The sequence below is a fragment of the Mustela erminea genome, chromosome 10 (assembly GCF_009829155.1).
Source record: "Mustela erminea isolate mMusErm1 chromosome 10, mMusErm1.Pri, whole genome shotgun sequence".
NCBI classification, from domain to species: Eukaryota; Metazoa; Chordata; class Mammalia; order Carnivora; family Mustelidae; genus Mustela; species Mustela erminea.
Window position 1 is genome coordinate 81,753,696 of NC_045623.1, and position 27,195 is coordinate 81,780,890.

A 27,195-nucleotide genomic window follows, 5' to 3' on the forward strand; every position below is an offset into this window, starting at 1 on the left:
TAACAACCAGGGCACTGTGGGGACACCAACGATGCCACCTTGGCCACCCCACCCCATCTGCCCACTTTACGAGTAAAACCACAAAGCAAACTGCCTCCAAACCCGGCGGCAATCAGGCCCGCAGGGAGGGCCCTCCACTCTGGTTTGCCATCCCCAAAACGGCTACAAAGACCCGCTCCTGCCCGGCCTGGCTTCCTGCAGGGGACACATCTCCTCCGCTGTTAACTCATTCTACAAATGCTTAGTGAACATCTCCCTGGCTCCAGACCTTTCCCGGCTATGGAGGCTGCATGGCTCTAGGAGGTGGCACCTGAGTGGAGACCCAGTGAGTAAGTGACTGGGTGCCCAGCATCTTCCCCAGAAAGAGGAGGCCCACCAGGCTTGGAGTACCTCTGCCTCAGGACCTCTGATTTCTTAGTGCACCTGCTCCACCTCTGGCTGGGCTGAGGTCTCCAGGCTGTATCTGTGCTTACCTTCTCCTCTGCATTTTCCCACCAGCTGTGCTGGGGTTGCCAGCAAAGGGGGGTAGGTGGCAGAATTCAGGAGACTCGACACCTTAAGGGCCTCCTCCTAGAAGAAGAGAGGCAACAGGGTGGTCTGAAAGGTCAGCTCCCAGCATGTTACCTCGTGATGCTCCTGAGGAAGGGGAACGAGCAGACAGCCTTGTGGTTGTGGAGAAAAGTTGGAAGGCCCTGTTCTCTGTCTGTCTGTCCATCCAGGTGGGTGTGTGGAGTCCTGCAGAGGGGCTCAACATCACGGAGGTCGCCAAAGGCCGAGGCCCTAATGTCACAGACTCTCTGACAAACAGATCGCTCATCGTCACCACTGTGCTGGTAAGAGCCTGCCACCCCTATGTGACTATGTGAGCCAGGGATGGGCTGGAGGGACCCAGACTGGGCAGCACAGACCGGGCATCTCTCGGGGCTGCTTCGAGGCTGGGAGGTGGGGGAGGTGCTGTGGAAACACAGAGGGTCCCTCAGAAAGCCCCGCAGTCATTGGAACACAGTAACTTGTTCATGGTCACAGGCCAAAGACCCGAGGGGATGGCTGTCAGTGGCCTGCTCCGAAAGGCGGGGCAGACTGGTCCTCACACCTGTCTGAGATCTGCTTGGAAGCCCACCTGCAGAGGCCTGTGTGTTTGCATCTCCCACCACCCTCCCACCCCTGAGCCCAAGTACAAACCACGATGGGGTAGACAGGGTAGCTGCCCTCTGCCCCAGGACTCTGGGCCCCCCCTCTTCACCTCAGCTCCCAGGGAAAGGCCCTTCTCAGGGGTCCCCCCAGCTGTGGTGGGTGCTGTGGCCACACCCGGAGAGCCCAGCCAGTACGGGGAGCCCACAGGCCATAGGCCACAGTACCCATCCCGAGAGCTCAGGTCCATGGTCACTCAGCTTGCCGTCCTCCCTCCATTCCCCAAACCGAAGAGCGCCTCCTTCTTCTGCCCCAAGGTGTGGCATCTCCGAGGTTCTCTGTACCTTGGAACTTAGCATGGGCAGAAAGACACATCCACGTCACTGCCCTCTTAACTGGCCAGGGTTGTGCCCCCTCCCCGTGCACCAGCCCTTTCTGAAAGGCCTCCAGGGGGTCCAGAGACTCTGAACCCGCCCTTTCAGAGACGCAACACCGTTTTGGGGGACCCACGCTGGGCCATGCTGGGGAGAGGCAGCCTGATCACCACCCAGTAGCTTCTGACCAAAGATTTTTGGAGGGCAATTTTGGTCAGCTTCTCCTTATAACTGCTTATAACTAAGCACATACAATACAATAAATGCATGAATATGAATAGAGCAAATCCTGTATAGAGTGGAGGGCTCAGCCGGGTTTGGAGGCCTCGGACCAAGTAAGGCTGCCTGGGATGGACCCAGAGAGCAGGGCTGCACACCCGGTTCAGGACCCCTCCAGGGCACCGGGGTGCAGTTGCCCCACCTGCCTCCCACTGGCGGGAGGGGCAGCTCAACTGGGCACCACGGAACGGTCCTGTGCCCTCCCTCTAGTGTGACTCACCAGACATATGCTTGGTGACAAGTGGTGGGCACCCCGGAGCAAGAAGGGGCATGGTAGGTAAACCCCATTCTCTCAGTAAGCAGCAGACACCAGGGACACCAGTGTAGTCAACGTAATCAAGGGAGCACCTGTAGCCCGTGGACCTCACCCCCAGTGTCCAAGGTTGTACCACTGAGAGGATTTGTGTCAAAGGTGATGGAGCCCTCACAGTGGTTCTGGACATACTGGTGACAGAGTCAGGACAGGAGGGCTGGGGAGATGCCTGCTTCCCCTCCCCAGGTTTGGGCATGAGCCCCCCTCCCCCAGCATTGCCCTCAACACCAACACCTGCCTTTATTGACCAAATAAAAAAAATATAAAAATCAGACTGCTGAGACCAATAAGTCAAAGGATTTCATCAGGAACAGGGGAGAAATTGTTAAAAAAAAAAAAATCTAGAAAGATTAAAAAGAAACAAACAAAAAAGAGCAAAGGGATTAAAGACTGATGAGCCATTGAAGGGGAATTGATGTGGATGCAAACAGAAAGGGAACAAAAGAAAAAGGTGAAAGGGAAAATAATAATGAGAAAAATGAAAATAAGGCACGAGATGAAAAGGGAAGCCATCACGGAAGACGAGAAATTAAAATAAATAATTAACAGCTCCAGCTAGACAAGGTAAAAAATGTAAAACCGAAATGTCAGAAAGCAAAAGGATAAAAGTGTGACAAAGCTAAAATATAAAAGGGTAAAAATAAAATAATAAAAAGGTGGTAAAAGATTAAAAACAGAGCTGCATAAAGTGTGAGATATAAATAAAACACTTCGCACACGACGAGATTAAGAAAGGTAAAACGAGTGTGCTCAGAGAGATTAGGAAGCAGGGTGATGATGTGGGCCCAGATGATTCAGCCACAAAACAATGCCCTCAAGGGAGCGGCAGGCTAGACCTAATGCACCGGAAGGAAACCGGATACACACACCTTGAAAGACCATGGACGTGCATTTTGCTAAAATGGCAGCAGCAGCCTGATTTCAAGGGCGTGAAACCCTTCTGCAAAGGTGCACGGAATTTGTCTACGCCTGCAGTGGCAGGATCCGGCAGACATCCTATGCCCTTCTGGAAGCCTCTTGATCAACACTCACAGGTTCCTGCAAAGGTCCCAACCTGATGCACTCAGTCCCTTGCTGGAAGTTTCACCCGCAGCATCCTGCTGGCTCTCAGGCACCCCTGGGGATGGGGAAAGAGAGAAGCCCCTCTTGGCCCATGGCCCGCACCCAGCCCTATCTGTCCCCCCTGCCCCTCATCCGGGCGAACACTAGCTCAGCAGCCGCTAGGGACTTGCAGTGTGACCGGGGTGCAGGGGCAAGACTGTGAGCACAGACATTTGGGTCTGAGCCCTGGCTTCCCAGTTAATTAGCTGTGTGACCCCAGGAAATTGCTTAACTGCTCCATGCCTCTGTTTCCCCACCTGAAAAAGAAAGGTGGTACTAATTGTATCTACTTCATGGAGTTGTCGGTCTGGGGGATTAATAAATCTGAATGGCACCGAGTGCATGCGGAATGAGAGCTGCTGTTGTTCCTCATGACTGAAATTTGATCACAAATCCAGGCCCCAGGGAGCTCAGGTCTAGTACAGTATGCAGAGTGTTCTAGAGAAAGCCTCTGCTTCTGTCCACCCCTGAGCCCTGAACTTCACTGAAGACTGACCCTTGACCATGACCTCGACCATGACCGCAGAGGTTCTTCCCAGCACAGGGTAGCTCAGAGGCTTCAGACTTGCCTTCTACAGAACCTGCCACCCCCACCATGGTCAACACTACCCTGCCTCTTGCTTCCTTGTTTCCTAACAGGCCTTCAGGGCCCCTGAAGGCGTTAGGGTCTGTGACCTTGACCTTCTGTGTCCCTCAAATCTCTGGTCTCCTGTTGATAAGACAAACTCCAGACCCAACCACGACCTCATCATCTGCTTTGCTCAAAATCTGCACTCCTGGGCCTGACATCATAATTATTCCCTCCCCCACCCTCCCACCCCCGCCCCCGTTGGCCTTGACCTCTGACATCACAGCTCACCCACCCAAGTCGATGTCCCCCGCACACTCTTAACCCCATCCTGCAGTGTCAGATACTCACATGGGCAGGGGGTGGCCCATGATTGCTTTCTGCATTCCCCGATGCCCAGAGCTCACAGAGGGTAGGGTTTGCTTCTCCCTGTGGGTCAGTGAGAGAAGTCCAGTCTTTCCTGGAGGAAGAGAAATGGCCCGGAAAACATCTGGAGGATCCCTGACGGGGACGGGCTATGACACACAGCCTTTGCGCTGGTCTCTGAGAAACTCTCTGTGCCCAGCTGAAAATGTCCTCAGTCCCCCGATAGAGAGAGAGGCCCACTCCCCCATGGACGGACCTGGGGCCTCCTTCCTGAAAACCTTGAGCTGGTCCAGATGCTCCTGAAAGTCTCAGCATGGTCCACCTGTCTTGGAGTCCTGGGGGGGTGCTCTCAGGTTGAGGCTCTTAGGGGCAGGGGCGCCAGTTGTGAAAAGGGGCCTAGCCCTAGCTGCTCTGGATGAAAACCCAGCCCAGCGGTTGGCAGCCTGAAAACAGGGCCAGCACCTCCTGCTGAGAGCACTGTGGGGGGGGGGGGTGAGGGGGGCCAGCCTGCAAGGGTGTTGTCTGGGAAACGGCACTTTGAGTGACAGGCAGATACCAAAGCTGGGTTCAGGAAGATCCAACTGCTTTGCCCCCGGAGAATAGGGCTGGGCCCTTAATGAGAGGGGTTTCTGCTCTTTCTTTTCCCTGGAGTCTGGGCACAGGGGAGGGGCGCAGTTCCCTGTGGGCTGTTGGACACCTGCCTCCTCTTCTCCCCTATCCCTAACCCTGGAGTTAAGAACAAAGGCTGCCTTACCCTGGGCACACAGATGGACAGAGCCCTAACTGCACCCACCCTGGCCCTCAGAGCTGCAGATGGCCTTCCCCCTGTCTGAGGTTGAGAGCCTGGAAGCCTCTCACCCCCTCTCTGCCCAGCCCCAGCTTCTGTTCTGGTTCTGCTCTCCCATGAGCTCATGAAAAATTCATCCACTCCAACCTCAGCTCACATGCCGAGAAAACACACCTGCCTCACTCCTGGGGGCCCTGCCTTTGAAGGTTCAGAGTTCTTTAGGCTGCTGAAGAAAGCAGCAGTGTTGACACGCGTCTGGGTGCATGTGTGGGTGCGGGACTGGACCAGCCACACACGGGTGTCTGGAGTCACACCGGTGGGTGTATTTGTGCCCTGTGCACATAGTGACCTCATAAGACTCAACGGCCAAGCAGGCAGAACCCCTAGCACAGGGCAACAGGAGAAGCAGAGAAGCCAAGGAAGGCCAGGGTGTGTGGGCTGGGAGAGCTGTCCCAGGCCAGGGACTGCTCTAGACCCCACCTCTGGGATGGACAGGACTCCAGTGCTCTGTCCTGGTTCTAACAGGCAGAAGGCAAGGTCTTGGGTCCAGAGCCTTCAGCCTCTGCGGCCAAGCAGGGCCAGGCAGACAGAACATCGAGAACGTGGTACACCCGTGCTGGTAGTATTGTGTATACAGGTGTGCACTTGTGTGAATGTGCGTCAGAGGGGAGCCTGGTAATACGGGTGCGGGCAGCTCACCCTTGCATCCTCCTCTCCCCACAGACCCCTTTCCAACTCCACAGGTCCTGCAGCCAGGGGAGAAGCTTAGCACACGGCCCGGCTCTCCCGCTGGTGTAAGTGATCAGAAAGAAACCAGACAGAGAGCTCTGGCCGCGAAAAGTCGGAAAAGGTTATTTTTCTGGACCCCTGTTTCCTGTGACTTGTTGAAGAGAAATATTACCCTGCTCCTACGGCAGTTCTCCCAGAGCAATAGGGGAGCGTGAAGTTATGAAATTGAGGGCACCTTCACCGAGCAATCGATTAGCAGCCGAGAGAGCTTGTGAATTGGCTGTCTGGACATTTCCAGTAATAAATTGTGAAATAGTCCATGAATAAGTAGTTGGCGGAGTTCAGAATTACCCCCTAGGAAATGTTGCAGGTCTAGAGACACATTACTAAGGCGAGCACCATTTTAATGCTCTGGGCTTTGGCTGTTAAATATGTATGCCATCCGCAGAGCACTTCCCGAAATTAATGGCATTTTACAGCTGCTCCGAAGGCAGCGTATTTATATGGAGATGTATAGATTCTGGGGCTGCGGTGGCTTCACAAAGGAAGTGCTAATTTTAGAGAATAGACCCAGGGAGGGGCGAGGAGGGAGGTTCAGGAAGTAAGCCACCTCAGGGACCTTTCCCTGAAATGGTTTTCCAGGGCCAGCTAGGGTGTTTTGTTGACCTTGGGCATGGTCTCTAGGCTGGAAAGGGCACTGCAGGCACAGGCGACCCAGCACACGGAAAGACAGTAACGATATTAACAAAAATCAATCCGCGGATCACATTGGCAGCTTACCTTTGCCAGGCGCCGTTGTAAGTGCTTTTCATAGATTGGCTCCTTTACTCCTCCCAGCAACCCTGTCTGGTGGGGTCCAGGATTCTCCCCATTTAACAGAAGGAGGTCGATTTTGTCCAGGAACATGTGTTTGGTTGGCCATTCTCCTGGGAGAGACAGTACCTTCTCTCCATTTCTTTCTTGAGCTCACATCAGGGCCAACTCGGACAGTGGTATACTTTGTTCACTGCACAAGAATGTCCGACCAGAAGGATCAGGGGGAGGGGCGGGTTCCTGAGGCTCCTGCCCCCAGGCTGCATGCCAGGGTTCGGGGCAACAACCTCCCAGAGACGGATTTGCACAATGACGTGTGTGTGTGCTAACCACAGCCCCCTTCCCTCCAGGTAACCCCTGTCCCTCCCTGATCCACCTGTGCTCTTCTCACCAACTTTGTGAGCTGCCCACTTGGTTGCAGGGTGGGGATGGGAGGCACAGAGATTCAGCATGGACTCTAGCCAGGGAAAGGGGTCTGTGGAGCCGGGGGGAGGACCAAGGGTCAGTTGCCCGATATCTTCTACCTAATTAGACTGAGAGATGGTTTTTCTCAGAATTCCTGGAGAGGCAGGAACCCCTTGGAGGTTCACACACGCTCCCCCATCCTTCCTCTGAATCTTCCCAAAGGATTGTTGAAAATCTAGAGTAAATGAGTCCTAGAGTGGGACTAGGATTTTGAAAGAGGGCGGTACTGGGGGACTAGGAGCAGAGAATCGAGCCCACCCACCACAGCGGGAGCCCAGCAGGAGGATGCTGGTGGGTTTCTGCTCTGGAGGATCTCCAGTGAGGGTGTTCTCAGGGCCTTCCATGGCTCACCCTGTCCCCAGGGGCCCATAGTGTCAAAGGAATAGCCATGCCTGTTGACAGATGAGAGGCCTCCACAATTGGGTGTGTGCCCTTCTCGTGGGCCTGTGCACATGGGATTCCCAGTACATGTACCCTCTGTCAGCTACTGCTTATCACCTGTCAGCTGAGGACCTGAGGCAATCTGACATGGGTAAGGGGGTAGGGGGTACCAAGGTGACCTTGGGGAAGGTTAAGGCACAGGAGGAGGCCAGGAGCTGCAGACAGGAAGCAGGGGAGCCAGACTCTATCAGACTGCAGTTCAACTCCTGTGTGACCTAGAGCAACTTACTGTCCCTCTCTGAGCGTGTCTCCTCATCTGCAGCATGGGTGTGATGTCATCTGTCCTGCAGGCCTTGGGGGCCTGAATCAAGCAGCCTGTGTGAGACCCTGAATTGGTGTCTGGTGCATAGTAGGAGCTCAGAAAGACACTGAGTTGCTCAGGGGTGACCCATCCACCATGGCCCGGGGACGGGGACTTGTCGGTGAAGCTGGGTGGGTGGACCCCGTAGAAACATGGACTTGTGCATTGACCTGGACTTTGGGTCCCTGCTGTAGGCCTGGATTTTGCCAAGTCAGAGCCCACAGTTCTCACCCCGTGGACCTCAGACTGGACCAGGTCAATGGCAACTTCCCACTGTCTGTCCTACCTCTTCCCCCAGTTCTCTGCAGGGCGGCAAAGAGCTTGTTTCTCTCTCTCTCTCTCTCTTTTTTTTTTTTTTTTTAAAGATTTTATCTATTTGACAGACAGAGATCACAAGTAGGCAGAGAGGCAGGCAGAGAGGGGGAAGTAGGCTCCCTGTTGAGCAGAGAGCCCAGTGTAGGGCTTGATCCCAGGACCCTGATACCACAACCTGAGCCAAAGGCAGAGGCTTTAACCCACTGAGCCACCCAGGCGCCCTGAAGAGCTTGTTTCTAAATGAGAAATCAGACCGAGTTGTGCCCTCATCACAGCCCCTTGCTGGCTCCTGGTCGCCAGGCAGGGAGGGAGCCCGAGATGGGACAGCGGGATGTGTGTCCTGGCTACTGAGCTACCTGCCGAGGGCCCCATACCCACCAGGAGAGGTGCCCTGGATCTTGGGGCCTCTGGCTCAGTGAGGGGGTTACAAATGTGCACTTCAGGCTACACCCACCTGAATTCAGATGCTCTCCTTGCCAGCGTAATGGTGTGAGCTCAGCTCGCACCAGTCACGCGTCCTCGTGAGTTCACTCTCTGCATCTGTCAGGTGGGACTGTGGGCCCCTCCCCCCGCAGGGTAACATCAAGGTTAAATGAGGCAATGCCATTTGTCTGTCCAGCATGCCCTTGCTGGGCTGTGGGCTAGGCCCTCCACAGGCGCTGGCAGTTGCTGATTTCCTTGTGCAACCTGGGTCCACATCCCTCACTTACCCAGCAGATCCTCAGGCTGGGGACTGAGATCCTCGGGAGGACAGAAATATATCAGGGGGAGGAGTCAGGGAGCGTACTGCATGGAGGGTCTGATGTGGTAGGGTTCTCACGCAAAAGCAGACATCAGAATCCCCTGGAGGGCTGCATTTCTTTTTTTTTTTAAAGATCTATATATTTATTTGAGAGAGAGAGTGAGTGGGGGGAGGGGCAGAAGGAGTGAGAGAATCCCAAGCAAACTCCCCACTGAGTGTGAAGCCCAACAGGGGACCAGTCGACCACCCTGAGATCATGACCTGAACTGAAATCAAGAGTCGGATGCTCAACAGACTAAGCCATGGGGGCGCCCCTCCCCTGGAGGGCTTCTTGAAACAGATGGCTGGGCTCCAACCCCAGAGTTTCAGGCCCAGTGGTCCACGTGCAGCTGAAAAGTGTACATTTCTCACAAGTTCTCAGGTGCCGCTGAGACTGCTGATCGGGGACCACACTTGGAGAACCGCCGGCCTTGCACAGATGGTGTGGTAGAGAGCATGGGATTCGAATCCCGATCGCCTTGAGTCCAAATGCCTGTCCCACCCCTTACCAGCTCTGTGACCATCAGACAGTTCATCATAAATACCCTCCAAGCCCCCGCCTCGTACCAGGGGCCACGACAAAGTACAGATGAGCAGAGGCTCCAGACCAAGCTCTTCCCCGGACCCACGCCGCCTTTGTCAGCCCCTCTCCCGTCTGTGCCTGCAGGAGGAGCCCTTCGTCATGTTCCGGAAGTCTGACAGGACCCTGTTCGGGAATGACCGCTTCGAGGGCTACTGTATCGACCTGCTCAAGGAGCTGGCCCATATCCTAGGCTTCTCCTACGAGATCCGGCTGGTGGAGGACGGCAAGTACGGGGCGCAGGACGACAAGGGCCAGTGGAACGGCATGATCAAGGAGCTCATCGACCACGTAAGCAGGAAGGGAGCCCCTGGGGCTAGGGACGCCCTGGGAGGCGTGGTCAAGTCCAGTGCACGTTGGGGTGGGGCATCCCAGCAGGTGAGAGCCCTGGAGGCAGGGGAGATAGAGACAAAGGTCCTTGGGAAGGACCCACTCCCCTGGGCCTGCCTTGCTCGTGCTCCCCAGCATCCAGACACTGGCCTCCGCACAAGCCCACGTGCACTACCCCCCTCCCCTTGTGACTGAGTCTTTCCCGCCGGTATCTGGTGCTCGCTTGGGAGGACTTCCCCAACTCCTCGCTGCCTCTCGCTCCTTTCGGGGAGACCAAAGGCTGTCCCAGTCACGTGGGAAAGGCGCCCGTACAAAACACTTCCCAAACTCCAGGACGCAGAGCTAGGTCTGTCCCTGCCTTGAGTGGCTTTGGCTGCAGGGGAGAGACCGGTCGTGCAGGAAGTTGAGGGCTCTACGAGGGGAGAGGCAAGGCTCAGCTGGGAGCTCTATGCCTGAGGTGAGGGAGAGTACCGGGGAAGAAGCCAGGCAGGGCTTTGGGAAGAAGGAGCAGCTGTTGGGAGGGGCCTGGGGCTTGTGGGACCCTGGGAGAAAGACAGAAGCCATAGTGTAGGGTCGCCCCAGGCGGGGGCAGGCAGGGGCCCTGGGTTCGAGGGCCGGTACCCCACTCAGCAGCTGTGTGAGTAGGGGCCCGTGAGGAGGAACCTCTCTAAGTGACTTCCCATCTCTGGGATGGGCGTCATTCCTCAGAGGATTATTGTGACCCTGGATGGAAGGACTAGGAGCCGGGCATGGCCCACCGCAAGGCCTCAGGAAGAGGGAGGCCTGTCAGGTGCCCTGCAGATGCAGTCCGCCCGAACTCAGGTTCCGGCCCCATGTTAGCACCTCGTAGGTGTGCGACCAGGAATGTTCCTCAACCTCCCTGAGTCTCAGCGTCTCCACGTCTAAAATAGGAGGAAGGGACAACCACCAGAGCTCCCGCAGCTGCTGCAGGAATGGAAGGAGGAGCCATTTGCACAGGCTCAGCTGGCCCGTAGCAAACGTTTCCTGACTTCCCGCCCAGGCCCCTCAGCTTTCCAGAGGCATCTGTCAGCGAAGAGCTGCTAACGAATGCCAGGACCTGATCTATACCAGACCCCTTATGTTCTCCTCCCTCAGTTATCCTCACAACATCCCCGTGAGGTAGGTCCTGCTCCCACCACCCATTTCACAGATGGGGAAACTGAGGCAGAGAGCAGCGAGGACCCACAGCTCGTAAGTGGTGTTCAAAGCGGCAGAGTCTTTGGAGGTTCTCTGCTTTCGGAAGCCCTGTGCTCCAACCCGTCCGAACAGCCATCCTGACCCCAGGAGCGAGGGCAAAGTAGGCTCCTGTAGTGTAGATCTTGGCATGGAAAGTACCAGCCATGGGAATTGTTACCATGCAGGGGAGATGCTCTACAGGGAACCTAGAGCCTTGGAGGGGAGGGAGCAGCAGGAAGGCTCAAGCAAAACCTTCATTTCCTAGGGCCTCCAGAACTCAGGCTCCCATGGAAGGCTGGTGGGAGAGGCTTCTGGTCACCAGCACAAACTTGGGCTGGGCTTGACTCCCACTCTGCAGCTACCTAGCCGCACGTCCCCTGGATAAGTTTCTTGGCCTCTCTCTGTCTCAGTTTCCCTATCTGTAAAACGGGAATGACAGTCATAGAGCCAGCCCCATAGGCCGTGAGGGCTAAGCTCACACACATGCGTTATGTCCTCTGCACCCTGTCGGTCCTTGTCTTATTTTTATCTGTATCGTACGGTTACTCCTTCGAGGCCGGGGAGGGGACTTGAGGCCTTCATGTCCCCGGGCTCCTAGGTTCTAACGCAACATCGAGAATACGAACACTGAATATGGACTCCCCACCCTGTGTTCTTCCCAGCAGGTTGAGCGGCTGGGAGGAGACAGCTGGTGGGGAAGCTCTCCTAGATTGTGGAATCCAGTGTAAATGGAAGGGAGTGGTGTTGTCACCATTATTAGTAATAACTATAATTATTATGGAAATTAGTCAGCAGGCCCCAGAGGCATCTCCATTTATCAGCTCCCCTACTCCTGCTTGGTGCCAGGGCTCTGGAATGCGGGGTCCCAGTGGGTGCCAGCGCCTGTTGTTTGCAGAGGTAGGCTGGACCGGGAAGGGGGGTGGTCCCGTGGAGCGTGGGGGCCACCTGTGGAAGGGAGCAGGGCCGGCGCCAGTCCTGGTGGCCACAGCATCTCCATCTCCAGGCTTTGAAGAGCATTTGTGAGGGGGCAGCTCAGAAAAACTCAGCAGTAAGCCAGACCTTTCTCAGCTGACCCTCTGCTGGGGAAAAGAGGGGAGGTGGCCTCATCTGCGGCCTCCGTGCGGCGCGGTATCCATCAAGGCGCGGGCCCTGACGGGACAGGCAGGGGACCTTGTTAAACCCAATTCCCTACAATTGATGAGCCTATTAATCCTAGCTTGGTGCCATTTTTAATAACATCATAACCATTTATTAGTGTCGTCAGATAATTAGTCTTCTCGCTAGCTCATAGATAGTGTGGTAAAGGCTTGGCAATATTATTACTTCCTTATTAGGGATCTGAACGCAGACGTAAAAGTGATGAATGCCTACCTTTGTGAGAATCTGCCCCCCGAGGCCCATTTGGAGGCCCTGGGTGGAGCCTCTGACCAGCAGGACTTAAGAGGTCCTTCTCGGGCACTCTGCTTCCTCTGTCCCACGCCACACGGCCTTCCAGGGAGCCAGGCTCACGGAGTAAGACGGGACAGGTGGGGGTGTGACCCCTCCTGCTGACACACTCCTCGCACCCCTGTCCCCGCTCGGTGGGCTCCAACGGTGCGAGCAACAGACGGATTGGACGGAGCAGTGATTTCGCTCTCCGTCACCCCGCCTCTCGCAGATTCTTGCTCTCCCCAGCTTTACTGCCCGCTCCCTCTCATTTCTCCTCTCTCAAAGGTATTCTGCCTACGTCCACGTCCGTGCCTTAAATTACTCTCAGGTGTGTTAGTGACCCTGGAATCCAAGAGAGAGGACTTCAGATTCCGGGTCTAGCCCGTACGCAATCTCTCTGGCCTCTCTTTCTACATCTATGAGATGGGAGTAATAAAAAAGCTTTCCTCCCAGGGATTGTAGGATGATTTAATGAGATACGGCCTGGAGATGCTTAACAGAGGGCTTGGCTCTCAGTATGTGAGCAGCCCCTGGGCGCTGTCCTGTGGCCTTCCCTCCAGGGTCAGCCCTGCTGTCTAAAGTACACATGTGGATGAACGCAGTGGCCAGGCCCAGCCATGATCATCCTGGTGGGCCACAGTGACCCGGGATCTAAACCTTGCCCCTCTGATTCCAAACAGAAGCCTTGGGAAACTGATTCACAGTGATCAGACTCACAGAGAGCGGAGGCACACGGCAAGGCATCACCCCCCTACTCCCCTACTCCCCTTGGCGGCATTGGTCTTTCCTGACACCTGCCATCCAGAGCTTCTGTCCTGGGTGCTAAGCGGAGGCATTTGGGTTTCAGCCTGAGAGCTACGGGGGTGGACACAGCTGGAAGGGAGTGACAAGAGCATCAGTTGGAGGAAAATCACTGCGGTGGGGCTGCCCAGGAGCCAGTCTGGAGGCCGTGGCTGGGGCCCTGGTGAAGGAGAGCGTGGTGGAGAGAAAGAAGGGAACGCTGCGTTGGGAAGGGACGAGGTGGGTGGCTTGGCGCGGCGACGGGAAGGGAGAATGGGGAAGATTGGTAGATGGGCTGGATGAGGGAGGTGAGGGACAGGGAAGATTTTTGCACCAGGACAGGTGTGAAATTCCAGCTGGGAAGATGACGGTGTCATCCCCAAATCGAGGAGTGGAGGAGGCATGGAGGTCATGCTGAGACTGAGGGGCTGGGAGGTGGTGGCTGGCCATATAACTGGGCCGTCAGAGGAGACAGCGGGGCAGGAGTTCAAGGCTTGGGAGTCACCAGCCCAACCTTGGAGGGGACCTCAGGAGGCAGCCGGAGGCGGGACTGCCGGGCCGAGGACAGATGGGACCCTGGGGAGGACCCGAACGACAAGGAAGCATAAGGAGGGAGGAAAACGAGGACGCCACAAGACGCCGGAGCCACCAAAGCCAGAGAGGAAGGAGGAGAGCCGGGAGAGCAGGGGTGACCGAGGCCAAAGGAGGAGAGGTTCCCGGAGAGGTGTGGGCACAGGGTCACACGTGGCAGGCAGGGAGCTCAAAGGAGAGGCGTGAATGGTGAATGGTGAATGGCATCCACGTGCAGGCACAAGCGACAGGGTCAGCCCCAGGCTGGGGACTTTCTTCTCTGTGAGCCCAGAATCCTGTCCTGGCTGCTCTCCGAAGCCCTGGAATCAGAGGGGCCCGGTTTGGCAGAGACAAAGCAGGAGCGTGGCCTTAAGGGAATGCGTACAGGCCCTCCAAGTCACAGCAAGCCATGGTTCTCCTCTCTCCATTGTCACGTCTCACTTAGAGCAGGTGAGGAGGTTTTCCTGGCTCGTGGATAAGGCTGGACCAAGACAAGGGTTAGAACGGGGAGGAGCCACGGAACAGTCGTGGGTAGCCTGGGCATATCATCCTTTCCCTTGTGAGAGAAGTGGCACCGTCCGGACATCCCCTGTGCCTCCTGGTCATGCTGAGTGCCGAGCAGAGGGGATGGCATCGCTCCAGGGGCCCATCCCCCCTTCCCACCCTTCTTCCAGACAGTGAGCGCCTGATGAACAGCTCTTGGCTGCTGCCTGAGCCCCCGGCGTGGGCCAGGCACATGGAGCAGGTATCGATGAATGAGGGTGTGTGAGGGAGTGCATGGACTCACACACCCTCCCCAGGGGCGAGGCTGTGGGGTCCTAAGCATTGAACTTCCCATCCTGTGCCTGCGGAGGGTCAGGTGTCAAGACTATGGCCCCATCATGTACGGTGTCCCCTGCCATTCAACCAGTAATCAGATCTTAGCTCTGGCCTCCATGCATTCTTGGTAGCAGCCACCTCAAGCCCCTGTTCGTGTGGCCAGGAAAGGCTCTGGCAAACCACCTCCCCCAGGCTGGCCAATGCCCTTTAAAGCAAGACGTGCTGGGAGCTCTCTGGGGGCAGGTGGAGGCCTGGGTGGGACAGGGCAGTGGAGGGCAGGGGATTCCCCAAGGGCACGTGGTTGTGGACTCCTGGGAGGGCAGCCCAGTTACCAGGGCAACGACCCTGAGCTGCCTGAGAAGGGGCAGGGAAGCAGGCCCGGGATGTAGGAAGGACCGGGCCACACTGTGATTCACCAAAGAACTGTTAGCTGCCAGGACCCAGGCAGCAGGGACCAACCTGGGAAAAACCTGGAAGAAGCCTGGCTGGAGGTCGGGGTCCAGCCAACCCAGGGCCAGAACAGTCCAGGCACAGGTACAACGGCGCTTCCAGAGTGAAGGGGGATTGGAGGGAAAGGGAGGTCAGAGGGAGCGAGAGTTGCACCCTGCTGAGGGTCAACTATTCCTTCATTTGTTCCACAGACTTTTCTGGAACAGTCTCAGCTGGGCTCCTGGACAGCAGGAAGAGGCTGAGGAAGAGGCTTAGATGCTAACACCTAGTTCTGGGGTGTGGTGCCAGGGAGCGAGTGAGGGCCAGGGATATGGAGCAGGGGTGTGGAACCCCGAAGCAAGAACTTGTTATTGAGCCCGTCAGCACTGAGTGGGACCAGTCCCTCAGTCGACACCCTGGAAAATACTTGCAGAGTGTGTCTCAGGATGAGGGGAGACGTGGTGGGGGGAGAGGTTTTTCCACGGGCTTCTGATTTCCAGGCGTTTCTGGATTGACACGGCAGGCGTGGGAACCCCCGGGGACCCCGCAGCAGTGCCCTCAGCGGGCTGGGCGGGTCGGAAGTGAGTGTCTACTAGTGCCTACATGAGGGTGGTCAGGGCCAGAGCCCACAACTTGGTGCTCAAGGGCAGGGGTCCGAACCCAGTCCCCGCAATATGTCAGACTCGGGGTGGTGACTAGAGAGATAGGAGCAGCCAAGGTAGATGCCCATGGCCCTTGCCCCTCGCCCCTCACCCCCACCCATGGGAACAAACAGTGAATCACCTAAGCTGACTTGTATTAAAACAGCAGTTGGCACCATAGAGCAGTGTAGGAGACTTGGGAGGTATAAGACCAGGAGAGACGACTGGGCTTCCCTGCCAGAGTGACTCTTCAGCCGAGACCGGAGAATGAGGAAGAGAAACTGAGGGACAGCTCTCCAAACACGGACCGGATAGCTGAGCTCACGGAGCTCCCTGGGTGGTCCCCCTGCCCCATGCTGTCAGGAGGCCTGCAGCATTGGGCCAGGCCTGGGCGGACCCCTGCCTTGTGGTCATGCACGGTGTGGGGAAGGGGGCTTCCTCTGGGGGTGGGAACAGACATGCGGGCCGCCCCCATCGTGTGCCACAAAGCAGGGGACGCCCGCCCTGCTGTGCCTTTGCTGGCACTCGGGAATCAGACCCTTCTCGCAGGCCTGGGAAAGGCACCGACTTCATTTCTCACTGCTGGCCGTCCAGCAGCTCGGGGACCCGTATATGAAGCCTGGGTCGGTGACCCTTCCATCTACACAGGCATTTCCTAGCACCTGGCCTCGGCTTTGGAGTTATGTAGGGGTTTTCCCAGGCTGTTCGTGGCCACGGTGCTGATGAAGTGTGACATCGGTGTCACACCAATCGATGTGTCCCACACACATCGGTGGGACATCGCCGGTACCACCCGTAACTAAGGGCACCCCTGTGAGAACTGCAGTGTGGCAGGCCAGCAGAAGTGCTTCCCGGGTGACCTTTCCACTCCAAAAGTTGCTCTTTCCAGTGTTCCCTGTGATCAAGCTATTCTTTTGGCCATTAAATGTATTGAGGTAAGAGCCCATGCTAGCACAGAGGATAGGACCGTGGACAAACAGGCAGGATCGCTTCCCCGAGCTTCTGGGTCTCAATTCTAGCAGGAAGCAGACAGTAGTGCATGGACAGATGAATCTGTGTGACTCTTCAGCCTGGGAACGTGTCCTGAGAGACGGGTGTGTCTAGGTAAAGGCTTCCCTGGCTCATAGACCGGTGCCCGGGCTAGGAGCCCTGGGCTCGGAAACCGGTGGGAAGTGGCCACTGGTCTATCCCAGGAAACCCTAGAGGAAAAGGCCGGAGACTTGGGAGAGGTGGGAGTAGCTCCTGAAATGTCTTCCCTGTTCTGTGGCTGGCAGCATGCAGAGGAATTGAGGGAGGGCACAGGGTCATTTCCGGCCCCCTGGCATGCAGCGGCAGGTGGCTCATGTGGGTGAATGAAGGAAGACACAGACTTGGGAAGATGTCTCCCAACACGGCCAGTGAGCTCATGCACTATGGTCTCCCAGCCTCCAGGCAGGCTGCAGTGCGACAGGAAGATCCGGTCTCAGATGTACCGGCCATCCCCCACACTGTGTCCCATATTCTCCCAAATACAGAACAGACCTGAACTCTGGCCTGTTTCCAAGGCCAGGGAAGGTTCTGCCCCTGCCCCCACCTCTGGCCCCCTCCCCAAGCCTGGGCCAAGGCACTTGCGAGCTAGGCCTGCTGGGAACTCACCTGGGGTGGGGCAGAGTCCTCGATGGAGCAGGACAGGCTTGGGGGGACCACAGATGAACCCAAAGGGTGGACCCTCCCCAGAGTGGCCAAGAAGTCTGGGCAATGACCGGGGAGGGATATGGAGCTGAAGACGTCACTAGGACCCACCTAAGGATGGCCATGAGGACAGGTGAGGGCTTTCAGTGAACAGACCGGAAGTAAGGGACCCATCAAGGGCCAGGGTGCAAGGAGAGGAGGCCTAACTCTGGAAAAACACTGGTGAGAGACAGGCCTGGACTGGGGGGAGTGTAGGACCCGGGCACATTGGCATGGGTCACATGGCTTCGGGGAGAACGGGGGTGCTGAGCAGGGAAACAGAGGCCAGAGCTCAGTCCCCTTAGGCTGTGGTCAGGGTTGGTCGGGACCCTTGGGGGTACTTCATTGCTCAATCTTGCAAAAGAACTTTACTGAGCCCCTTCTTGGGGCCGGACTTTGAGCTCACCCGAGGGATGCATCAGTGTGCGATCCAGGTCCCTCCCCGACCTCCTAGAGCTCACACACCAGCAGAGGAGCGAGGGAGGTACTAAACAGTGACTTACAAATAAGAATTTAGTTGTGATAAGGACACGGAGGAGCAGCACAAGGGGCACTATGGGAACGTATCACCAGGGCCTCATGGCATGTGGTGGGGGGGGGTCACTACCCCCAGCGACCTGCTGGGCAGGGCCTGTCTGGGCTGATGCCACCTTCGGCCCATGAGGTGGGGAAAGGGGCAGGTGGTTGGAGATGGAGCTGTGGCTTGTCTCCCCTGGGGCCCCTGGGGTCCTGAAGCAGGGAACACCCGCCCTTCCTTCCTGAAGGAGAGAGGCTCAGCAGCTCTCCTGGGCCTGGGAGAAGCGGGGGCATCCTTCCTCACTGGCGGGTAGTGAGGTGACTACTGCTCAGGAAGCCAGTGTGTGGATTACAGGTGTTGGGAGGTGACCCATCTGTGGACACTGAGGAATTCACCAGCACCGCTTCCCCTCTGTTGTAATGTGTGGGTCGTTGAGGCTGCTGGTTGTCAGGTCAGTGTCCATGGGCTTTCCGGGAGCACTGTGTTTTCTTAAGGGTGGAGCCTGGGAGTCATCAGCAGACACCCACCCCGCCCTGCCCCGCCCGGTGACTTGCTTTGTCCCCCTGTAAACTACCACGTGCTCAGCCAGGCAGCTCTGCAGATGTGCTTACTGGGTATCTCCCCTACACATCCCCATTCATCCAGTCCCAGAGTCTACAGATGGCGGGCTGTGAGCCAGGCACTGTGCCAGGCCCAGGGCGCATGGTGGTGGAAAGGCACGGGCTCAGATCCTGCTCTCATGAGCTTATGGTCCAGTGAAGGAGAAATCAGCAAGCCTCTCTAAAAACCCAACTGAGGTCAGTGCTAGGAACGAAAATACTTGTGCCATGAGAGGAATCGCCAGGGAGACCTGACGTCACCTGAGGATTTTAATTAATTGATTTAATTGAGCTGAGATCTGACAGAGAAGTAGGCATTAGCTGGACAAAGCGTTTGTGGAGAAAGAAGTCCCAGGTGGAGGAGCTCACACGTGCAAAGGTCCTGAGGTGAGAGAGAGCTGGAGTTGGGGAGTCTGAAAGAAGCTAGTAGAAAGCGAGCAAGGGGACATGAGGTAAGGAAAGCCTGGAGAGGCGGGCAGGGCCGGGTCTGCACTTGCCAGCTCAGTAGCCACTGGTCATGGGGGTTATTTAAATTTAAAACTTAAATAAAAATAATTTTTCAAATTCTTTCATGTGAAATTAATTAAAGTATGAACTCAGTTCCTCAGTTACATAGCCACATTTCAAGCTTTTGGCCACATGAGGCTAATGGTTACCATATTGGACAATGCAAATAGAGAACATTCCCACCGTTATAGAACGTTCTCTGGGACAGAAAGTTCTCTTAGATCACAAAAGGCTTAAGGAACCCCTAATAAGAATGTTTTATCCTAAGAGCACTTTCTGTATATGAAGCAGGGTTGGGAGTGGGGGGATTCTAGCTGGAGCAACACCACTTTGAGAAAAGACTGAAAGGGGAATTCCAGGATAGCATGTACGTGGGCAGAGAGCCAGCAGACAGAGCCCCGGGGAGAAGTCCTGCATGTGCAGCAGGAGTGAGACTGGTTTTGGGGGGCTGTGGAAATAGAAGCAGAGGGATCTGGAAGGAACTGAGAGTGAATCTGCATGTTTCTGCAGCCGTAGAGCTCAACAGCCCAGCCAGACCATACAAAGTGTATGCTGGGGAGACCCTGTGGCACTTTTGGTGGGCAGCCAGAGTCAGGTTCATGTCACTGGAAATGCAGCCCAGGTTCAGGGCAGGCAGAGTGGGCCTGGCCATAGAGCCTGCTCATTTGAATGGGGTGGTGGAAGGAACTCTGAGCATCCTGTCCTGGCCCCAAGTGGCAGGTGTAGGAGTGACCCAGGGCTGTCACAGCAAATGAGCACAAGCTAGGTGGCTTAAAACAACAGAAATGTTTTCTCACTCAGTTCTGGAAGCCAGAAATCAGAAATCAATGTGCTGGCAGGATTGGTCCCTTTCGAGGGAGAATGTGTCCCACGCCTCTCCCCTGGCTTCTGGTGCGGCCGGCATCCTTGGTGCTCCTTGGCTTGATCCTGCATTACTCTGGTCTCTGTCTCCAGCATCACAGGGCCTTCTCAGTGTGTCCCTGTGTGTCCTCTTCTCTGCCTATGAGGAGCCCAAGCCTAGGATGTAGGGTTCACCCGAATCTAGTATGACTTCCATCTTAGCTTGATTACTTCTGCAAAGACCATTTTTGCAGAGCTTCTGGGTTGGTGAACCCATGGAAATGTAAGAAGGGTGGCGCGCCCCAAGAGAGAGAGGACATGGGAGCTTCGTGCTCCTTCCCACATACCTTGCCCGATGCACCACTCCCATGCAGCTGTCCTGAGCTCCATTCTTCTCTAAAAACCGACGACCCGAGGGGTTGCACCATTTTACATTCCCTCCCACAACCCAGGAGAGACCCCGTTGCTCCACACCCTTGTCAGCACTTGGTATTATCCGTATCTTTTTTAAAATTTTGGCTGCTGGGATAGGTGTGCAGTGGTATTACGGGAATTTAAAACCACCTGGGGAGTGTTGCTGGGGACATGTGAGGGAACAACTGTGACACGGAGACCAGATGCACACAGGCTCCCGCAGGGAGCCATCGTACGGTCAGAACCTGCAGTGCTGCACGCCCAGGAGCGGCCGTGAGCTCACTGATGAATTTCGGGGCACTCAGCAGGAGCCAGAGAGAGCCTGATCTTTGGGGAGGTGGACACGCCCACTGAAGATAGAGTGTGTCCTCCCTCTGCACAGCCCAGGATACTCTCCCGGCAATCTATCTGACGCTGTTTAATCTCAGTGGCAAGAATAAAAGACTGTTTTAGTGGGGGGAGAAAAAGAGCCTATTTCTTTTTTTTTTTTTAAGTTTTTATTTTATTTATTTGACAGAGAGAGATCACAAGTAGGCAGAGAGGTAGGCAGAGAGAGAGGTGGAAGCAGGCTCCCCGCTGAGCAGAGAGCACGATGCGGGGCTCGATCCCAGGACCCTGGGATCATGACCTGAGCCGAAGGCAGAGGCTTTAACCCACTGAGCCACCCAGGCACCCCAAGCCTATTTCTAAGTAAGGTCACGTTCACAGCTCCTAGGGAGTTAGGACTTGAACCTGTTTGGAGGGGGCGCACAGTTCAGCCCCGTACGTGTGGCTTGTGTGGCGGGTTTGAGGTCACGGTGAAGTGGGTCCGAGTACTGGCTTAGCCATTCATCAACATGGAAGGCAGCTATGCTCACTCCTATGCCACCCACACTTGTCACTCAAAGGAGTAGAGCTTGAACAAACATCTTGGCCTGATTGAGTCATGGCACCCTCATCTAGAATGTGGTGGTAACACTTACTGCCACACGGGGCTGTTGGAAGGATCATCTGTGATGGTGTACATTAGCATGCTTAACCATGCTTGGCGTATGGGACTCATTCAGCAATGACCATGCTTCTTACTATTGTAACTGCAGCAGTTCCCGGTCTGAGCAACAGGACACCCTAGGGAATCCCAGCCAAGAGGCAGAGCACAGAGATGGGGAATCTGGTAAAGACCATGCCTAGAATGCAATTAGGCAGGGGCCAACAGGGACACCAGACTCAGGTAGCAAGCTGGGGTTCAGGGCATAGACTTTTTCCTCAGGGAGGACCCCTGGCTTTAGAGAAGGCTTAAGATGGGCGCCTGGGTGGCTCAGTGGGTTAAAGCCTCTGCCTTCGGCTCAGGTCATGATCCCAGGGTCCGGGGAGCCTGCTTTCTCCTCCTCTCTCTCTCTCTGCCTGCCTCTGCCTACTTGTGATTTCTCTGTCAGATAAATAAATAAAATCTTTTTAAAAAAGAGAGAGAGAGAGAGAGAAGGCTTAAGAGAAGGCTGATGGGTGGTTAAGTGGCCAGAAGTGGGACCATGGTCACAAGTCCACTCTTAGAATCTGAGAGGAGGTTTTCCTGGTTTCACTTTCTGGGACAAGGCTAGTGTCCAGCCAGAAGTCAAGGTGGCTGGACCTCTGGGCTGAAATACAGAGTTGCAGCTGGTTAAATCCTCCTCACCTTCATTCTGGTTCCTAGAGACGTGGTGGCTCCAAGGGGCCCGGGCAAGTATGGAGTATAGTATGAGAGGCTGGTGCCACGTGGGTCCGGACAGATTCTTGGGAAGTGGAAATCTGCATATGGGGATAAAGTAAGGTCCTGGAAGGGTTGCCCTGCCCAGCTGAGAGGGTTAGAAAAGGTATGGAAAGGTCCTCAGGCAGACAGGGCCAACAGATCATCTGTAAGACCCATGAATGTGTTGGACAGGTGAGAAGTTTAGTTTGTTCAAGGACCTGATTACTGTAAATATGAGAGCAAAGGCCTTGGCTCTTCTCTGAGCCTCAGTTTCCCACCATAAGAAATAGAAGGTTGGAAGAGATGTTCTTAAAGACCTCTCGCCCAGGTCTGACAGCCTCTGATTTCATGAGTTGTCCTCAGAGAAAACTTGCTCAAGTGGGAAGAGCCTGCCAAGGCTGGGCCTTTCATTCTGAGTAATGAACTGACACAGCAGAGACTTGACATCTATTCTGCTCTTTCAAGGAAAGCTGGACAAAATAATGCCTTTTTCAGAGAAATCGTAACCAACGGTGAAATGCAGTGTTTCCTGCCTAAACCCAAATCAAAGTGGAGAATGCCAGCCTTCCTGAACCCTAAGGGAGAAGATGCACCAAAGCTCCCCATGAAGAAGGGCAGGTTGACCAGCTGACTCGCTGCTGTAGGTACAGAATGCCACGGAAGCCCGCCTCCCGACTTATGAGACCTCCTGATCTGCGAGAGCCGGGAGAGAAGGATAAGGGTGGGAAGATTCAGAAGGTTCCAGGACAGTGCTGGTGAAGAAGGAGGTCCCACAGCCCTGCAGCTGGCTTCCTCGCCAGTCCTGGACCGCTTCTCATGAAACAAACGTGGCTGCAGACACCAAGATCCTCCCGTCGCTAGTCCTTTCATCCAACCTCCTATCAAAGCCAGAGGAAGATTGGCACATTGACTTTGAGGTTCTCCCAAAGCAATGTGCTTTGAAGGGACAGGACCAGGGGAGGCCAAGTTCTAGAACAAAAGCCCACTACCCGCCTCCCCAATGCCAACATTATAGAGGATCCTAGAACTCAGGAATCAAAAGAACCTTCCAGGATATCCCAGCCAGGCCCCCACCCCACTGAGTCCTATGGGCACCCCCCCAGTAGGGGCTCACTTGACTGGAAAGTCTGTAAGAGCAGGAGCTGGGTCTCCTGCTCAGCCCTGTGTCCCAGACTGGAGCACAGTTGGTATCAAGCAGGTACACATTACTCTCTCTGCACCTTCCCTGATAGTTCCCTTCTTTTTGTTGTATTCCTTTGTACACACTCTGAGGACCCCAGGGGGCCAGGGTGGCAGCAGCTGGACATTCTCCTTCCTCTGCCTTCAAAGCTAGGCAATTTCCAATGCCCACATTCAGAAATTGACAAATAGAAGGTCCCAGTATGATGAATGCTTTTTAATAGACTCCCCCTCCCCCTCCATCCCAAGTCCTAAGGCTCTGAATGTCAATAACCAACTGTGGGGGCTTCTATTAAAAGGAAAAACATTGGCTTGTCAATGTCAAAGCTGTGTGTCTGCCAGCATCCCCCACCCCCAGCCTGGGGCACCTGCGGAGTCTACCCAGATCAGGCTTCCCTTCCTTAAAGTCTGATTTCAATTGGTTGCTGGTTCCTAATCTAGGATTGGTGAAGTCAGAGTTGGCATTAGCAGCTACCACTTAGTAGATGGTTTGATTAGTGTCCGTCTCTCCGACTAGATTGCAAGCCCTGGGGCAGAAACCATGTGTTCATGGCTCAGCTCTGTATCCCTAGTGCTTAGCAAAGCTCATAAAATGAATGTATGAATGAATGAATCTGGACCAAGACATTGGGTAGCTGCCTAGAAACTGTTGCCTTGGAAAAGGGGTCTCAGAGCAGCCATCCCACCTTTGCAACAGGGTCTTTAGTGCTGGTCTTCAGGACCTGGCCTCTCTTTCTGTCCAGCCCATCCCCGACACCGGGAAGTGATAACTCAGTTCACATTTTGATATGTGAATATCCACAGGAGCCATCCCAGAGGAAACTCTATTAACAAATATTACAGAGTTGAGATGGGGGTTAGGAATGGACAAAGCAGAGCATCAGCTATGCCCTGACTGCCCTTAGGAAGACACAGGCAAATAGGCAGGTAAGACAGAAAGTCACATGACCACAGACCCTGAATTCCAACTGAGCCAGTTAGGACCTTACTGTGAGGCAGAGCAAGCTTCATGGGGGTTTAGCATTGGAGGTTATCAGGGAGGGCTTCTTGGAGGAAGTAACATGTGCAAAGAAATACAGAAAGCTGGTAAGAGCCAACAGGGAGAGGACATTCTCAATAGGGCATGGGTGTGCAAAGCATGGAGGTGAAAAAGGGAATGTGGGAAAAAGGAAGCCGTTGAATGGGGCCTCATGGAGCAGGAGAACAGTGGGGAGGAGGCTGAAACGGTGGGAATGAGGAATTGTAGACTGTTCATCAGGAAAAGCTCAGACCAAGGAGATAATAGACCTTTAATTAGACCCTCATTAAAATTGTGATGAGCTAAAATTGACCAGCACAGGAACATTCCTAGCCTTCCCCACCCCCTTCCTTTCTTCCTCTTCTTTGCCCTCTTCCCTCCCCTCACCAATTGAAGAGGGCGCTGGACTCACTTCTGCCTCCAAAGAGGGTATTATTTTTGTCCAACTGGATTTTAAGGCTTTTAGGAAGTATAGAATATCCAAAACAGGGAGAAGCAGTCAAGAAGTGGCTAGGAGAGGAAAGCAGATTCAAGCAAGGTCTGTTCTGGATTCTGTGTCCTCTTCATGATGTTTGAAAGTCACCAATAAAGAACATGAGCTATTTTTAAATGTTTGTAGATTGCTGAACTGTATCTATTTGACCGAGCACCAGTTTGAGGATGAACCACACGGGTATAGCTTTCCTAGAATTCCTCTCTGCATGTGGATGCCACTGTCCTCTTCCTGAAGGCCATGAGGCTCGTGGAGGACAGGGGTTCCATCTAATTCATCACTGTCTCTGCAGCACGCTGGGGGTGGCCTGGCCCCGGAGAAGGACTTGTAAACATTGTGGTCAGGTGACCCTAAGGCTTTGGAAATGACTCCACTTCACTCCCTTCCTTCCTCCTCCTCTGAGAAGAGGTGCCTGTCCCCTGTTAGTCTGAAGCTTTACTCACATCTGTCTCTGTGTGTGTGTTTCTCTCTCATTGCAGAAGGCAGATCTGGCCGTGGCCCCCCTGACCATTACCCATGTCCGCGAGAAAGCCATCGACTTCTCCAAGCCCTTCATGACCCTCGGTGTGAGCATCTTGTATCGAAAGCCCAATGGCACCAACCCCAGTGTCTTCTCCTTCCTCAACCCCCTGTCCCCAGACATCTGGATGTACGTGCTCCTCGCCTATCTGGGGGTCAGCTGTGTCCTCTTTGTCATTGCCAGGTAAGGGACGTGCTTTGGCCAGAGTTCTGGCCCAAGGTCAGGGTTTCAGGGAACCAGACTGGTCCCCACCTCAGCAGTCCTTAGCCACTGGCTAAGGTTCAGGCCACTGCTGTGCCTGCTCCTCTCTCCCTCGCTGAGGCTCAGATCCCTTTATATCCTTCGAGGAATATTCCATAGATCACCACCCCCCCCATACAAGCATACATGACAAGCTTGTATTCCCCAGGCCTTCCCCTGGTTTGTGTCCATGACCAGGAGGCAGCAGTCCTATCCCAGCCCTGTGAGCAGCCTTGGAGAGGCTAAGTCATATTTGCCCAGAGCTGCACCGCCTGACCAGGCACCCAGGACAGCAGACTTAGGTGTGTTGGATGGTCCAGCAAGTGGACTGAAATGTGCAAGGCAGATTGTGTCCTCCTGGTCCACACAGCAGGAGGAATCGTGTCACATAAGCACACACGGGCTCATGTGCGGAAACTTGGCACGTACGCCCCCGTCCTTAACACACGCAGGCCACACCCTTGCACATTCGGTAGTTCACACAAAGGAGACACAGCACATACTTGCTGGTGGATGGTGGGAGGAGCTCACTAGGGCACAGGTTTAGCTCAGTGTTTGCTGAGCACCTGGTGTTTGCCAAGCACTGTGCTCTGTGCTTTAGAGGCATTACATGACATCATTATCTCATCCCTCCACCCCCAGGAAGGGAAGACATCTGAGGCTCACCGAAGCCATCCTAACGACAAGTGATTGGCATTTGATCTCTCACCACCTAGGATTCTGTCTGTAATTCACATCCCTGGCCACCTGGACATTTGTCCTTTGCCCCGGCCCCAAGTGGGTGGCTCCTGGGCCCTGGACCCTCTGCCCCCTCCTTCCAGGCTCCAGCCACCACTGCTCTGGTTCTTTTTTCTCTAAACCCTAACAAAATATGAAGAGTGACTTCTCTGGAGAGGCAATTTGAGATCCAAGGACTTCGTGTTTGGGCCTTTCCTCCTCCTAAGTCTTCTTTGAAAGCCTTCCTCCCACCCTGTTCCCTTTCGCTCCCTCCTCCCGCACAGAGAGAGACCAAAGGAAAGGATGCAAGGCATGAAATTGTCCTGCATCCGAAACCCTCGGCTGCCAGCTGGCGGGGGCTGCCTGTCCACCCAGCCCAGCCGGCCAGCCTTCAGGAGATGCCTGTATTACGCAGCTTCCTCTAACAGCCTAACAAGACTTAGAAAGCAGGAGACACTCTCCAGAGCTCTCGCCATAATTTTAGCAACTCCAGCCCCCTCTGGGCTCCCTACCCCTAGAAAACAGCTCCGGCTTCTCCAGCATGACTCTAATGTGCGCCCAGTACCCCCTCCAACCCCTGGTCTTTCAGCCTGCTTTTTGCCCCCTGCCTCCTGTCAGGGAAGGTAGGGGGACCACTTCGCCCCCTACCTGGGGAGACTTTCTGGAAGAGAGGGGACTTCTGCAGCTGCTGGAATGACGCAGGACACCTGAGGGGACAGGATAGGGACAAGGGACCTAGCCACAGGGCCATGAACAGCGTCACAGTACAATTATCCTATTACGTAACAGTCACTTAATTCACACCCACCCCGCCTGATCCTTACGAAGGTCCTGTGAGGTGGGGATAATTCCCCCCACTTTGTAGAAGCAGCAAATCAGGCTCAGGGAGGCTCAGCCAGTGCCCGAGGTCAGAAAGCTTTTTCTCACAGAGTCAGACCCCCGAGGAAGACCTGTCCAGGCGTGGCAAACACCGGTGCCCATGGGGCTGGACAGGAAGCTTGAGGGAGGGCAGGCAGGGAAGGGGAGAGGCCGCAGCGGCCCAGAGGACACACACTTGGCCAGAGGGACAGTGGCTTGTCGCCCCCAACCAACTGCTCTGGACTGAACGTAGGCCCAGTGCTGCAGCATTCATGGTGTTTAGACAGACTCAGATTTTTTTATGTGACACCTCATGGTTTTTATAGGTAGCCACTAACTC

The 27,195-nt window shown here is 55.1% G+C and overlaps 1 protein-coding gene across 6 annotated transcripts in view; it reads left to right on the plus strand.

Moving 5' to 3' along the window:
* Positions 1-27,195, plus strand: part of GRIK3 (glutamate ionotropic receptor kainate type subunit 3) — a 222,012-nt gene that overhangs the window by 170,226 nt on the left and 24,591 nt on the right. For all 6 annotated transcript variants that reach the window (XM_032302639.1, XM_032302642.1, XM_032302641.1 and 3 more), the window contains exons 9-11: positions 720-833; positions 9,432-9,635; positions 25,000-25,223. In XM_032302639.1, coding sequence (XP_032158530.1) covers positions 720-833; positions 9,432-9,635; positions 25,000-25,223 — 542 coding nt within the window. The remainder of the gene's footprint in view (positions 1-719; positions 834-9,431; positions 9,636-24,999; positions 25,224-27,195) is intronic.